This window comes from Spea bombifrons, chromosome 3 (genome assembly GCF_027358695.1).
Source record: "Spea bombifrons isolate aSpeBom1 chromosome 3, aSpeBom1.2.pri, whole genome shotgun sequence".
Taxonomy (NCBI): Eukaryota; Metazoa; Chordata; class Amphibia; order Anura; family Pelobatidae; genus Spea; species Spea bombifrons.
The window spans coordinates 118,374,664-118,389,945 of record NC_071089.1 but is presented as its reverse complement, the minus strand read 5'-3'; the positions used below and the strand labels follow the sequence as shown (position 1 = coordinate 118,389,945).

The following is a 15,282-nucleotide window of genomic DNA, read 5'->3' as shown; positions in this document are numbered from 1 at the left end:
AAATTGATGTCATATCCGTGGGATAATTAGCTCGGAAGCCTGACAGCTTCTGACGGCGCGTTTCGCAAGCGATGGGAAGATAATAACATCTTGTAGCATTTAGCGGACAGACAATACGCTGCGTGGCTCTAAAATGTCTAAAATCGGAACGGCGCTGCTTGTTCAGCAAAACATTAATAAAAGGCTGTGATCCGAAATCAGCTCGACGTCGGGGGTTTTCCATTTTGGTTACTTAGACATTTCTATTTAACCCCTTAAGGACAATGGGCGGTCCCTAAACCCATTGAAAACAATGCATTTTGAGCCCGTACATGTACAGGCTTTGTCATTAAGGGGTTAATGGTGCTTAATAAATAAATCAATAATAAATGGCATTTATTGTATTCTTTGATTCTTTAGAGTTCACTGGATTATATATATATTTTTGGTTCATATTTTTTGAGGTTTATGGCTTAGTTCTAGATATTTGTCGGGGTTCTATTAATGTTAATACTCATGCCGCGTGATTGTTATTTGCGGAAATGCGGCTTAATAAATTTGGATGAGTATAATGTTCTTTTCCTTAATGAAAAAGTTACACTTATTGGATTAGGTTATTTTCACGTGTTTGAGGATCTTTTATAAGGCCGATCGTTGTGGAAAGAACATGCGTAGTAACCACGATAAGAACGTTTGGGGTCAGATTACGCATATTAACCGTTAATAATTAAGTAACGCCACATGTTTTGTAACGCTGTACCGGAAATATTTAAAGGTGAGGAGTTGAAAGAGGATACGGAAGAGTTAAGATGGGGGGGGCAGTAGGAATTATGGGAATAGTAGTTAATTAGGAACTTCCTGTTCCAGTGGAGACTGCTGGGGTCCGTATCCAATCAGGACAAAGCAAATGGTGCGTTTTTATTCTCTCTCTATAGGAAATACGCCAATAGGGATGAAAGCCCCGTGGAGCGCACGTGCTGATGAGGCAGCTTGTTACCGTGGTGCATCATGGGAAAAAGAGACAGCATGCTGACAGCTGATCTATCGTGATCTATCATGATCTATCATGAGATCAGCTGCCTGCTTGCTGGAAAAAAACTGATCCCTGCTAACATGCGGGGGGGATCAGTGATTGGGAAACAATAAAAAGAAAACAATAAAAGGTTTCTTTTTTTTTGTTGGTATTTTTAAATAAAAAATGGTGGTCTTTTGTGGACCCCCAACCCCCAGGGATGCCTAGTCAAGAGGGGAATTTGCCATTATTCCTCCTTTAGTGTGACTAATACCGCTTTTTTTTTTTTTTTTTTTGCATGCTGTGCATTCTAGCGGGGCGTGAAAATTATTCTATTTCCGTACAAAAGTAAAAGTGGAAAATTTTTATTTACCCACAAATATAGATCAATCATTTGGAGACGGATAAATCAGTGACCTGGCCCTGTATAATGTATGGTTAAATCAGTGAGCCGCCCCCTGTATAATGTATAGATAAATCAGTGACCTGGCCCTGTATAATGTATGGTTAAATCAGTGAGCCGCCCCCTGTATAATGTATAGATAAATCAGTGACCTGGCCCTGTATAATGTATGGTTAAATTAGTGACCTGGCCCTGTATAATGTATGGTTAAATCAGTGACCTGGCCCTGTATAATGTCTAGATAAATCAGTGAGCTGGCCCCCTGTATGATGTATAGTTAAATCAGTGAGCCGGCCCCCTGTATAATATATAGACATATCAGTGAGCCGGCCCCCTGTATAATGTATGGTTAAATCAGTGAGCTGGCCCCTGTATGATGTAGAGATAAATCAGTGAGCCGGCCCCCTGTATAATGTATAGTTAAATCATTGAGCCGGCCCCTGCATAATGTATAGATAAATCAGCGACCCGGCCCCTGTATAATGTATAGTTAAATCAGTAAGCTGGCCCCCTGTATAATGTATAGTTAAATCAGTGCCCTTACAAAAAAATTACTGCAGTTTTTCTGAAGTAATACTGCAGTTTTTTGGACATGAAAAAACTGCAATACTGCACATTTACTGCAGTTTTACTGCATTTGTACTTCACTGTACTGCATTATTACTGCACATTTACTGCACTTTTTTTTACTGCAATTATACTGCATTGTAATTCAAAGTACTGTAGCTTTATTGCATTTGTACTTCCGTACAAAAATAACTGCAGTAAAACTGCAGTACAGTGAAGTACAAATGCAGTAAAACTGCAGTAAATGTGCAGTAAAAGTGCAGTATTGCAGTTTTTTCATGTCCAAAAAATGGCAGTATTACTTCAGAAAAACTGCAGTAATTTTTTCGTAAGGGTGACCGGCCCCTGTATAATGTATAGTTAAATCAGAGAGAAAAGTTTAAAGAAACCTCCCCAATACCCCGTGTGTCCGGATAATCCCTTTCTGGAAACGCTGTGGGGGTCTTCACTGGACGAACGTCTCCCCAACTTTGCGATTTCACCGTAAATCTTACCTCTTTATAACACGGGGCAGAAAACGTAAATGTTTTTTTCTTTTTTTTCCCTCTCCAAGGAATGGAACGATTACAAATTACGCTGGAACCCGGCAGATTACGACAACGTCACTTCCATACGCGTTCCCTCCGAGATGATCTGGATCCCGGATATCGTCCTTTATAATAAGTGAGTATTTTTGGGGGATATTTCTTCTTTTTCTCCCCCATAGACGTGAAATGCGTGGGATTTAGATACTGGTGAGCGAGGACGTGGAAGCTTTTGCTTCTCCTTTTCTCATTGTGAGGCCAAATTAGAAATATAAGTAAAAAAACAACAACAAAAAAAACTAGACATTTTTTAAACACAGAAATCGTGGTAGTTTTATGAAATATTCTCTAATAAACAAATGTAAAAAAATAAAAAATCTTCCCAAAAATTCTATTTATTTTTTCCGATGAGCAATTCCCGCCAAACTTACTCAAAACTAACTTTTTCCGTTTGCTCGTGTAAGGTATGCGAGGAAAGGATATTATCTGGAAAAAAAAAAAAAGAAAAATGAATGTGGAACACGGTTAGAATTTTTTAAAAATACTTTATTTTCTTGTGAGAGAACCGGAACGGATTCATCAAATAAAATCCGTCATAGCAATTTAGTCCTTTAATGAGTCGCGATCACAAAGAATAGTCTCGGGGTCTGTCAATGCCTTTCGGCCCCCACACTTTGCATAACAAAGCAATTATCTCGCTGTATTGGAGCGCCACGGGGCCGGAATACTCAATCACTTACAACCAAGGATTTTTACTTATTTATGTCATTTTTTTGTGAGCCTTTTTTCTTCTCCAAAATCCCAGTGAAAACATATAATATAATAATATTTATTGGCCAACGGGAGATTAAAGTCGTTAAAAAAACAGGTGGGAATGAGGCGCCTTTTGCCTGTCTTTCTCATGAATCAGAGTATGATATTGCGGTTTGGGGTAGAATAATATTTTTATGGTAGGATTCTATCAGGATTTGGGTAATTTAGGGTTCTCTGTCATTGAGGTAGAACAGAGACCTGCGATTGTCAAAGACTTTCAAGGTAGGGCCTTGAGTTTGGACACAGAGGTCTTCAGTTGGAGGCCTCGCCGTGGAATTCGTTATTTTAACGTTCAGTCGATACTTGAGGGCTGGTGGAGGTAGAAGACATGTTGGGACAGGAGGAGAAGAGGGTCCTGCTATCGGGAGCTTACAACGAGAGGGTGAGGAGGAGTTGATTGTAGCGAGGATGATGTGGAGAAGTCAGTGGCCGGGGATCTTGAAGGTGGGGAGATGGTTTCTTCAGGATGCAGGTTGAGGGTATTAGGAGGATTGATCTCTGTAGGCTTCTCTGAACAGGTGGGGTTTTAGTGAGCGGTTAAAGCTAGAGTAGGTAGGGGAGAGTCTGAAGGAACGAGGTAGGGAATTCCAGAGACTACGTGGAACGCGAGTAAGATCCGTGAGACATGAGTGGGAAGGAGTGATGGAGGGAGATGCAAGTGGTGGGCAGAGTAAAGAGGGTGGTCAGGAGAGTATGTGTAGAGAAGAGCAGAGGTATGGGGTCAAGGCGGTGGAGGGACTGGCACAGTGGGGCAATGGACGGTCGAGGTGGTGAAGGGCAACTAAAGGGGCCCTTAACTACTTATAAAGTAGAACAAAATCAACTGAATTCTGGACGGGGGCTAGATAGGATGACACAGACTGGACAGCAGATGGAGGAAGAGTAGAAAAGCTGGGGGCTTGGAAGTGGCTACCATGTGACCCCCTTAAGATGTCATCTCTGCAAGTACGTAGTCTCCAGTCTAGGGCATAAAATCTTACGATATCAGCCCGAAACCCGTTATTTTCCTGATCGAAGTTGAGGCGAATCTCATCACAACAGAAGAACAAAATCCATCTAATAAACCACCGATTCAGGAGAAGCTGGCCTTTTATAACAAGAAAACACTCATAAAACCTGTTAAGAGCGAGCGCCAGGAGAATAACATTAAAATCAAAGGTGTAAAAGAAAACTATTTCTTTGAAACTTGTAAAAACTTAGTCGAATTTAGATTCTTAATATGTTTTGGGGGGAAAATGTGTTCTACAAAAATAGCAGTTTTGAATTTTATAGACAATATGTAGTATTTTACCATCTTCTCATCTTGATGGCATTTAAAAGGACTAATGACATCGAGGTCATTCTGAAGCGGTGATTTTGTTCACTTTCTCATGGCGAATGAGAGACTTATTAAACGATATAACTTCATAGCTACAGACTGTCTCGAGTTTTCAGAAATGTTTTCGTTATAAGTAAATAATTTCGTTGTTTCTCTCCCTTATAGTGCGGACGGAGAATTCGCGATCACTCACATGACTAAAGCGCATCTATTTTATAACGGGAAAGTCCAGTGGGTCCCACCGGCGATCTACAAAAGTTCCTGCAGCATCGACGTGACCTTCTTTCCTTTCGACCAGCAGAACTGCAAGATGAAATTTGGTTCTTGGACCTACGACAAAGCCAACATCGACCTGGAGAGCATGGAACGCAACGTGGACTTGAAGGACTATTGGGAAAGTGGGGAGTGGGCGATCGTCAACGCCGTGGGAACGTACAACTCTAAAAAGTATGACTGCTGTACTGAGATATACCCCGACATCACGTATTATTTCATCATTCGGAGGCTACCCCTGTTCTACACAATTAATTTAATCATTCCGTGTCTGTTAATCTCCTGCCTTACTGTGCTCGTGTTCTATCTTCCGTCGGACTGCGGGGAGAAAATTACGCTCTGTATCTCCGTCCTCTTATCTCTCACGGTCTTCCTTCTTCTGATTACGGAGATCATACCATCTACCTCTCTGGTAATTCCGTTAATTGGGGAGTACCTCCTCTTCACTATGATCTTTGTCACTCTGTCCATCGTTATAACAGTTTTCGTGCTCAACGTCCACCATCGGTCTCCCAGCACCCACAAGATGCCCCTCTGGGTGCGTTCTATCTTCTTGGATTACATACCTAGATGGCTTTTCATGAAGCGCCCACCAGCCCCAGTGGAGGAAGTTATAAGCCAATACGACACACCAGAACTTAAGCTCAGTACTTCCAAATACTGGATGGAGACTGACGTGGACGAAAAGTGGGGGGACCCTGAAGCTGAGATTCGTCCTTCCCACGTACGACATGTGTCCTCTCATGGTCATGGCCTTCAGTATCGTTATGACTATAACCACCAAAGTGCTGGTGGACAGAGTCAAACCCCTCGTCAGGACATTGAACCAAATTTCTTGTTATCCCCGAGCATAATGAAAGCTTTGGAGGGGGTCCACTATATCGCTGACCATTTACGAGCTGAAGATGCTGACTTCTCTGTAAGTATCTTTGTCCCACTTGTATACAACATTATTATATGTTCTTATAACCATTATTCCATGATGAACAGGTCATCGTATATGGCAGTCAAGACCTGTTACTGTTGGCAAACCCCTAATGTTAACAAGATATTGTTTGTCAACCCCGAGGAAGGCCATTTGTGGCCAAATCGTTGGCTTAATAACCACTTTGTGTCTGTTTTGACTCAAGTATGTATGGTATGTTCTTGTGTTGAGGATATTGTAGCAAATCCACAGACAGGTTCACACCAGCCCAGAACAACTTCTTACGGGCAAGGGACACATAGCCTCCGTCTACAGCGTCAGTAGTGGCAAAAGCACCTGGTAACCTTGCACCGAACGATGTAACATGGCTGTTTTCTGCAGTGAAATGGCTATAAATTGGTGTAATATGATAGAACGTTGAGAGCAAGTTGAAGAAATATATTTCATTTCTGACACTTGAATGTTTAAACAGAAATAAAACGGCAGACTAGATGGACGGGACAGTTCTTATCCGCCACCAAATTCTACGGGTCTCTCTATGTTTATTGCTGAATTGTAAAGAAATTAATGTTGCAAGTTGAGATTTTACACATAGACAGGGGTATAACTAGAAACCACAGGGCCCAAGTGCGAAAATTGCCCCAGGGCCCCCAAATAACTTGTCTCTGCCTTTTATCCCCCTTGCCCCCCTTCCAACATACACTCTGGCACACATTTGTAAACATACTCACACAACTCATGCTTACTAACACACACATACACAATCCTTCTAACACACTCCATCTCACCCCACTCACACATCCATGCTCTCACATATATACACACAATTACATATCCATGCTCACACACACACAAATACACACCCATGCCCACACACACACACAAATACACACCCATGCCCACACACACACAATTACACACCCATGCTCACATTCATTCAAACAAACAACGCCCCACCCCCGCTTACCTCTCAGCGCCCCTGCAGCTTCTCTCCGGCTGCTCGCACACTGTGACGTCACGTGACCCCAGTACTGCACCGCTCCAGGTCGGCAGGGCCCTGTCTAAACTATTTTGAATCGACATGAAGAGAGAGGAACAAGGGGTCACGCCGGGGCCCCCTAGAGGCCCCTGTAGTTACGCCAGCATATAGGTGATAACTAATAGCAACCGCCAGCCCGAAAAAGGGTCCAAACTAACTACAAATACCCAATTTCGTGACATTTCCATATACATTTCAGTATTTCTAAATATGAACTTTATTATAAGCAGACGTTAAATGCTTAAAGCGTAATATTTTTGCTATCATGATAAATGTATTATCATCTTAAGTGGAAAAACGATACATGTCACCGATATACCGAATACGTCATATTATTTTGTGTGTTTGTAGGTGAAAGAAGACTGGAAGTACGTCGCGATGGTGATCGACAGAATATTCCTCTGGATGTTTATCATTGTCTGCTTGCTGGGGACAATCGGACTGTTTCTACCTCCTTTCATGGCCGGAATGATCTAGGATTTTATTTATTTTGCGTATTTTTGGCGAGTTTTCTGGAAACAACCATATTTTATTTTTAACTGCCTCAATGTTTCCGGTTGAAAGACGTTGACCCAACACGGGTTGTACTCGGATTCCATGAACGTGCCGAGACCTATGTATCCGGATCCAGGCATCTGTCACAAATGGAGGACATCTCATAGAGAAACGGCGCTCATGAATAAAGTAAATGACATCATTGATTCAATATGGTATCCTGTTTTATTATGATGTCATTTTTTAAGAGGATATTTTTCTGGGTATTAAGAGGATATTTATGATACTTTAGATGTTTAAATCCACCACTACGTTTACATAGATTTAAAAGGAAATTATAGATACAAATTATGGATTCTCAGGAAAAAAAACTAAATGTATGTGGTCAACAAAACCGAAGCCTAAAAATATTTCGAATCATTTAATAATTATTCGACATTCATCTTACGGAAAGTGGGTGGTCTGAGATATGGCGGTCTGAGACAACAGATTCAATTTCTATTGGCTTGGAGGATATCAGGCCTCAACCAATGATAATCCCCCTATTCACGTGAAGCATTTAGGAGAAGTCAGGACCAAGAGGATTTTGGAGCTTCCCGTGGAACAAGGAGAAGAAATACAAAAAAGGGGAAAAGAATTATGATGTTTTTTTTATAGTATTATTGTTCTTTTTAAACAGAGATGGAGATTTTTAATAGCTCTCATTGGGCTCACTCCGGCCTGAGGTTCTAGATCCCTATGGACATTTCTACCGGCTTAGCGATATATATGTAAATATATTATAATATATATGCATATGTTAGGAACGGGGGCCATGTCCAACTCGGTTCACAGCCTTAATTACATTATGGTTTCCATAACGTTCATTGTTGATGCAAAAAAGTCCCATAGAAATGATATCGAATGGCAAAAAAAAATTATAAATTCTAGAAATTCTTTAAAAAGTATAAATCTAAACAAAAGTTTTGAGAAATAGGCACCTAATAAAGCTTGATAAATAACATATTCTTGTTTCCACCATGGTTGGGGTTGGGGTTTTTTTTAGCCTTTTTGTCATCTATCCGATACTCGCGTCTTATGGGAACCTCCTACGCGGGAGGGTAACTCTGTAAACTAAAATCTTGGTAAAAGCTAGAAGCGCCATTTTAGTCTAACTTGCTAGTTTTATAATGCAGGCTATTGAGGTTGATTATTAGATTCTGAAATGGAGCCGCCAGATGGCAAATTATTTGCGTTGATGTCTCCAGCCATTTGGACGCCGACACATTTGAACGCTAAACTACTGATTTAAGATGAAACTGAGATCACCAAACAAGACAGAATATTCCAACATTTACAGGGGCAATAATATCCAACGATGCCGTCCTTCCATGTAAGCAAGTGTCTGGTAGCCCCCCAGCTCCATTGTCCATCTACATTAAAAGGTCAAAGGTCCTTTTGCAGGGTCAGAATTACATCTCACTTGCCTTAGGACATAAATCTATTGCCCCTTTGGACCCAGACTGGGCATCTGGCACACTAGGCAACCATAAAAACAGCCGAATCTACGTCAACAGGCGGCCGCTGGACTTAAAGTGCCAGGGCCGCCTCGACATCGCCAGTCCGGCCCTGTGCCCATTCTCCCCCTCTTTCTTCTAACAGAACTTTGGAAATGAATATAGGTTTTGGGGATATCACCCCGGTTTTGTGGCTGAATACACCTTGTGCTCTCTATTGCATTAAGGCCGCTAACACCCCATTCCAGCTGAAGGGCAAATTAACCAAAAAGATTAAATGGCGATCAATAAACTTTCAAAAAAACTATAACAAAAATTCATAGAGGGTCGTTAGATTTCCCCGGCTGCAGGAAAGAAAAAGGGGCAGCTATATAAGTAACATCATTAATCAATTATCATGATATTTAACCTGAATTTTTTTTAAAAAAAGGTGAATATTGGAATCAAAATGAGTTACCCAGAATAGCGAACTATTTATGTTCAGGGGAAAAATAGTTGTGATTTTTACGGAACGTAATTAAATTTTGTTAATGAGATTAGAACTCATTAATTGGGTATTTCTGTCACCTTCAATGCAATTCTCCCCCCCCCCCGTTTCTATTCCTTACACTGAGATCATTGACTGACATCTAGTGGGCAAAATACAAAATTCAAAACACAAAAATAAAAATATTTTCACAGCCATTATCAGGTAGCCATTATCAAGTGACTACGGGCTAGTGGAGGGTTCATATATAAAATTGATTTCCCATTATTTTTATTCCTGGTATCAAATAAAAATATATTTAAAAAATATTATGTCGTTTTCTTTTTTCCCCTAGTTGTAGTTTTTTCCCATAATAATGTTTTCGGCAAAACTGGGCTCGCACTAAAATTCCACCGCTAAATGATGTCACTGAAAAAACTAAATAAATAAATATAAATAAGATGCCAAAATACCAGAGTATTGCAGAATACAATGATACCTTTTTATTGGATTTACATAAATAGTTAAAAGACAGGCTTTCGAGAGCTCGTCTTTTCCTCTCTTCCTGGGTTATTGCTTCAGACCTGAGAAAGAGAGGAAAACTCTTAAAAGATTTTCTCTATCGTTTACAAATAAATGCAGGGACAGCGTTTCAGGCTCCCGCGCTGCCTGCTTGTTGTGAGCAGAGCCATAGCTGGCTCCTTTTTCTCCTGAGGCAAAGGAATATTGTGCCCCCTCAGCTATTTTTTTTACAGAGGTTATTTTATTGACACTGCTCTTACACACACATATACACATACACTGCCCTTACACACGCCTGTCTATACACACACACATTTACACACACACTGCCCTTACACACGCCTGCTCATAAACACACATATACACATACACTGCCCTTACACCTGCCTGCTCATAAACACACATACACACATACACTGCCCTTACACAAGCCTGTCTATACACACACATATACACACACACTGGCAGCAATGTGATTCACCATGGGGCCCCCAGAACGTGGGGTTATATTGCTGTATACAGCACTGGGAGGTTAATACTGTGTATAGTGCTGGTGGTTATATTATTGTATAGAGCATTGGGAGGTTATTACTGTATACAGCGCTGGGGAGGTTATATTACTGTATACAGTGCTGGGGGTTATATTACTGTATACAGCGCCGGGGGGTTATATTACTGTATACAGCGCTGGGGGTTATATTACTGTATACAGCGCTGGGGGGTTATATTACTGTATACAGCGCTGGGGGTTATATTACTGTATACAGCGCCGGGGAGTTATATTACTGTATACAGCGCTGGGGGTTATATTACTGTATACAGAGCTGGGGGGTCATATTACTGTATACAGTGCTGGGGGGTTATTACTTTATACAGCACTGGGGGTTATATTACTGCATACAGCGCTGGGGGGGTTATATTACTGTATACAGTGCTGGGGGTTATATTACTGTATACAGTGCTGGGGGGTTATATTACTGTATACAGTGCTGGGGGGTTATATTACTGTATACAGCGCTGGGGGGTTATATTACTGTATACAGCGCTGGGGGGTTATATTACTGTATACAGTGCCGGGGGTTATATTACTGTATACAGCGCTGGGGGTTATATTACTGTATGCAGCGCTGGGGGGTTATATTACTGTATACAGCGCTGGGGGTTATATTACTGTATACAGCGCTGGGGTTATATTACAGTATACAGCGCTGGGGGGTTATATTACTGTATACAGCGCTGGGGGGTTATATTACTGTATACAGCGCTGGGGGTTATATTACTGTATACAGCGCTGGGGGGTTATATTACTGTATACAGCACTGGGGGGTTATATTACTGTATACAGCGCTGGGGGGTTATATTATTGTATACAGCACTGGGGGGTTATATTACTGTATACAGCGCTGGGGGGGTTATATTATTGTATATTGTATATTGTGATATAAATCACATACATTAGATATATTTTTATAGTCTTGTTTTATAAATAATGTTTAGTTTAAAGCAAAGAGTAAGCCTTAACATTGCACTTAATTTAAGCCCGGCTTCAGTAATGATTCGCAGTCATGGTTCTGGGTTCTGGGTCATCTTTAATTCATTCTTCCTCAATGGAAAGGGTTTGTGATTTTCTCAGCGTCACCCCGACTGTCCATTCCAGCCGCTAAAAAGATCTTAAATAAAGTATAATTAACATGAATTCAGCTGTAAAGATCATTTAAATTACTCAACTCTACAGTGTGGCCTTTAAAAAAATGTATCCAAAACTAAAAATGTACAAGAATTCCCAGCGCAGAAAAAGAATAACAAAAAAGAAATTCACGGGGGGGGGGATTTTTCCTATTTTATAATGAATGTGATGGCGAGACGACTGGGTCAGAGCATCCCCAAAACTGCAGCTGTTCTGGGGGGTTCCTGGTCTGCGGTGGTCGGTATTTATGAAGAGGGGTCCAAGGAAGGAAAAGCGGTGACCGGCGACAGGGTGTTGGGGGGCCGAGGCCCATTGATACACGTGGGGGGGGGGGGGCGGCCTGTGTGGGCTGCTGAAAGAGTTAATGCTGAAAGAAACGAGTCAGAACACGCGGAGCGTCGCAGTTTGTAGCGTTTGGAGCCGCAGAGCGTCGCAGTTTGTAGCATTTGGGGCTGCAGAGCGTCGCAGGTTTGTAGCGTTTGGGGCCGCAGAGCGTCGTAGTTTGTAGCGTTTGGGGCCGCAGAGCATCGCAGGTTTGTAGCGTTTGGGGCCGCAGAGCGTCGCAGTTTATAGCGTTTGGGGCCGCAGAGTGTCGCAGTTTGTAGCGTTTGGAGCCGCAGAGCGTCGCAGTTTGTAGCGTTTGGGGCTGCAGAGCGTCGCAGGTTTGTAGCGTTTGGGGCCGCAGAGCGTCGCAGTTTGTAGCGTTTGGGGCTGCAGAGCGTCACAGTCTGTAGCGTTTGGGCCGCAGAGCGTCGCAGTTTGTAGCGTTTGGGGCCGCAGAGCGTCGCAGTTTGTAGCGTTTGGGGCCGCAGAGCGTCGCAGTTTGTAGCGTTTGGGGCCACAGAGCATCGCAGTTTGTAGCGTTTGGGGCCACTGAGCAGTCCGGGAGCCCACGCTGACCCCGTCCGATGCCGAAACGCCTACAACCGGCCCGCGAGCAGAAGAGCCGGACTGGATTGCTTGACTTATATGGTCTTCTGACATTTCACTTTTTGTTCAGGGACTTGAATAAATTTACTCTTATAGGGTCTTATAGACCCCCCTATGGTCTGGAGTCTGGATAAGGTTAATGTTTATGGAAAGTCTGCCGCTTCCCCCACAGAGTCGCCTCTACTTTCCTGGCTTGGCGAGAATGGCCGTTTGGTCTAACAGATAGCCTACAAGTCAAATAGCAGAGGGGACCCTCGCAGAAGTGTAAAAAGACCACCCGGCTATCATACGATGGTTGGGGTGTCCCTTTAACACATGAATGTTGCAGAAACAAAACCTAAGAATAGAATAGATTAAGCGGGAATTTAAAGTTTTGTATGATACAACTTTATTACTGCAATACAGACTTAGTAAGTACATATGTACACACGCCGAGAGTTCAGTCCCGTATCGAGCACAGCGGCTTCTGTTAATAATCCGTTAAAAAGATTTTACACAAAAACCTGCAATCCACGAACGTCTTCAACCAGAAACACCGATATGTAAATTAACATTATTACACAGTATATAATGTACAGTCCATTTACATAACATCATTACATACAGCAGTACCACAATCTTAATTACTAAGAGAAAAAAAAGGGTAATGACCACGAAACAGGGACACGCGATGTTTAAGCCCCCCGCGGATGCAAAAATCGCTCGGCTCCACGGCACCAAATGGCTTAAATCACCAATGTAAGGTCACAATAATGTACAAGCAGCAACAACACCGAAAACATGAGCCCGTCCTGAATGATGTCCCTGCTGGAACATCGAACATGTTCTTAAGACATTCTGGGATTCAGAAAACATCTCGGTGTATACAGGGCTTCTCCTATTTAAACTCTATTTTATATATTAAAAAAATCCTTAAAAACCCCATTCCCTGTAAAACCCTAACTTAACGTTAGATGTTCTGCAAAAATGTTATCGTCTTTATATTATTATTATTCTACCAACGAAGTAGAATTTATAGCTAAAGACATGATTTTGCATATCCCACGTTAGATTTATACTACTTTAATTTATTCTTTAAGTCACATTTTAAATCAATTTAAAAAAAAAACTTTTTTTTTTAAAATTTGGGATTACAGCAATCGCTAAAAAAACACCGGCAATAAAACTCTACTTTCTAATAACCCACGTAGTAAAAAACTCAATTTCCCTTTTAATATTTAGCTTCATGTTATACCGGAGGTATATTTATTCAAAATGACAAATGAAACCAGGATCAGAATTTACTGCCGACTACAGAAAATGGACCGATTTTGGGCAAAATTCCCATTGCAGACATCCTAGCCCCCCAAAAGTAAGGAAATATTGGTGTTTCAGCCGATGGTCTTCGTGGGGTAGGTGTAGAGAGAAATTGAGGCATGGCTAAATAGGGGTTAAAACCTCGGACATGACCGTGGACATAAGTAGGAGAGGCTTAGGTGGGAGGAGCCATCATTAGTTAAAAAATACGATAATTATAAAAATAATAGATCACTTCCGCCCGGCGGCACACGTGATTGGCAGTCGGGCCGTGCAGGGGGGGTAGATATGCCGCTGCCAAAATTATTCTTGTGCGGAACCAGAATAAAGAACGCTTGCCAATAGCTAGTTCTATTTTTTATTAGTTTTCCTAAAGTTTTCTTTATATGGCGCCAACACGGTGTTAATTATATATCCGGGCCGCAAATTATTCCCGTGAGCACATTAATAAAAAAAAGCTTAACTGTACTTCGTAAAAATCTGTTTTCGTTTTGCAAAAATTTTGCCCATATCAAGAAAGATAGATTGAAGAGCACCCACCAAAAATATAATTTTCAAAAATGTATATTACAGAATTATCCAATGCCCCCCCAAAAAAGGCAAAAACACTAAAAAGAACAGGAGCTGAAAGAGGCGCCTGCCAATGAGATGAAGGCAAAGCTCTGCTCTCGGTATGGATGATCTCGAGGATCCAGACTTTGCCGAAGGCCGGTAAAAATGGCCATTATGACGGCTGATTCTCAGCCAATTGCAGCAATGGACAACCGACCTCTAGACTCCTGACATCATCTAGTGACGGAAAGGTCGGGCTTCCATAACTCATAATGAATTTGGTGAGTTGAGCTTCCAAGTCTCCCGACTAAACTCGATGTCTCAGAGGGTTCCAGGATACCATTCTTGGTAATAAAGAGAAGACATTTTGGGCAGAACGTTAATCTTGGGTCAACCATGGTGGTCAGTGACGTGGTGGTCAGTGACGTGGTGGTCTGTCACATATGTCAATCTGCATTAGACACCTAGAAATGGTTAAACATCTCGAAATCAAGAATTCAATTTACTCTATTTTGGGAGAAGTAAAAAGCCGAGTAGTTACGTGTTTTATTGTTTTCAATATTTTTTGAACACCACTAGTCCAACAGTGAAAGGCCATCCAAAAGGTGAGACGGAATCAAAGAAATGCCACGGACGTATATAGGAAGGAAAGGAGGCCATAGATTGCGTTAACAGGCAAACTGTGCTAAATTATTATTTTTTGGTCAATTTTTCTTTTTCGATTTAAAACCCAGGAAACACTAAAACCCATTGTTTTCAATGGGTTTAGGGACCGCCCATTGTCCTTAAGGGGTTAAAGGTTAGAAAAACAAGGTTAGTGGGCGGGGCATACAGTAAAACTGAGAAGGGCATGCACAAGAGTCAGTAGGCTGGCTATGAGTATGACTGGGTGGGGCTAACATTAAGCCCCACCCACATTGAGCCTGCATCAGTCAAATGAACCGAAAAAGATTAAAGAAAGAAAATCCACCCATGGAATGCAGTG

General features: G+C 41.7%; 1 protein-coding gene across 1 annotated transcript; it reads left to right on the top strand.

The window, feature by feature from the left end:
- The first annotated feature begins 2,510 nt into the window (after nucleotides 1-2,510).
- On the top strand, nucleotides 2,511-7,559 carry CHRNA2 (cholinergic receptor nicotinic alpha 2 subunit). Its single transcript, XM_053460740.1, has 3 exons — nucleotides 2,511-2,624; nucleotides 4,782-5,808; nucleotides 7,205-7,559. The coding sequence occupies exons 1-3, from the start codon at nucleotides 2,590-2,592 to the stop codon at nucleotides 7,328-7,330; spliced, it is 1,188 nt and encodes a 395-aa protein (XP_053316715.1). The 5' UTR covers nucleotides 2,511-2,589; the 3' UTR covers nucleotides 7,331-7,559.
- The last annotated feature ends 7,723 nt before the right edge of the window (nucleotides 7,560-15,282 follow it).

What these genes read in the sequence shown, in the direction of transcription:
- CHRNA2 (XM_053460740.1), top strand. Translation starts at nt 2,590, where the DNA reads ATGATCTGGATCCCGGATATCGTCCTTTATAATAA. An exon ending in GATATCGTCCTTTATAATAA is followed by an intron (nt 2,625 to 4,781) that starts GTGAGTATTTTT and finishes TCTCCCTTATAG; the next exon opens with TGCGGACGGAGAATTCGCGA. An exon ending in CTGAAGATGCTGACTTCTCT is followed by an intron (nt 5,809 to 7,204) that starts GTAAGTATCTTT and finishes GTGTGTTTGTAG; the next exon opens with GTGAAAGAAGACTGGAAGTA.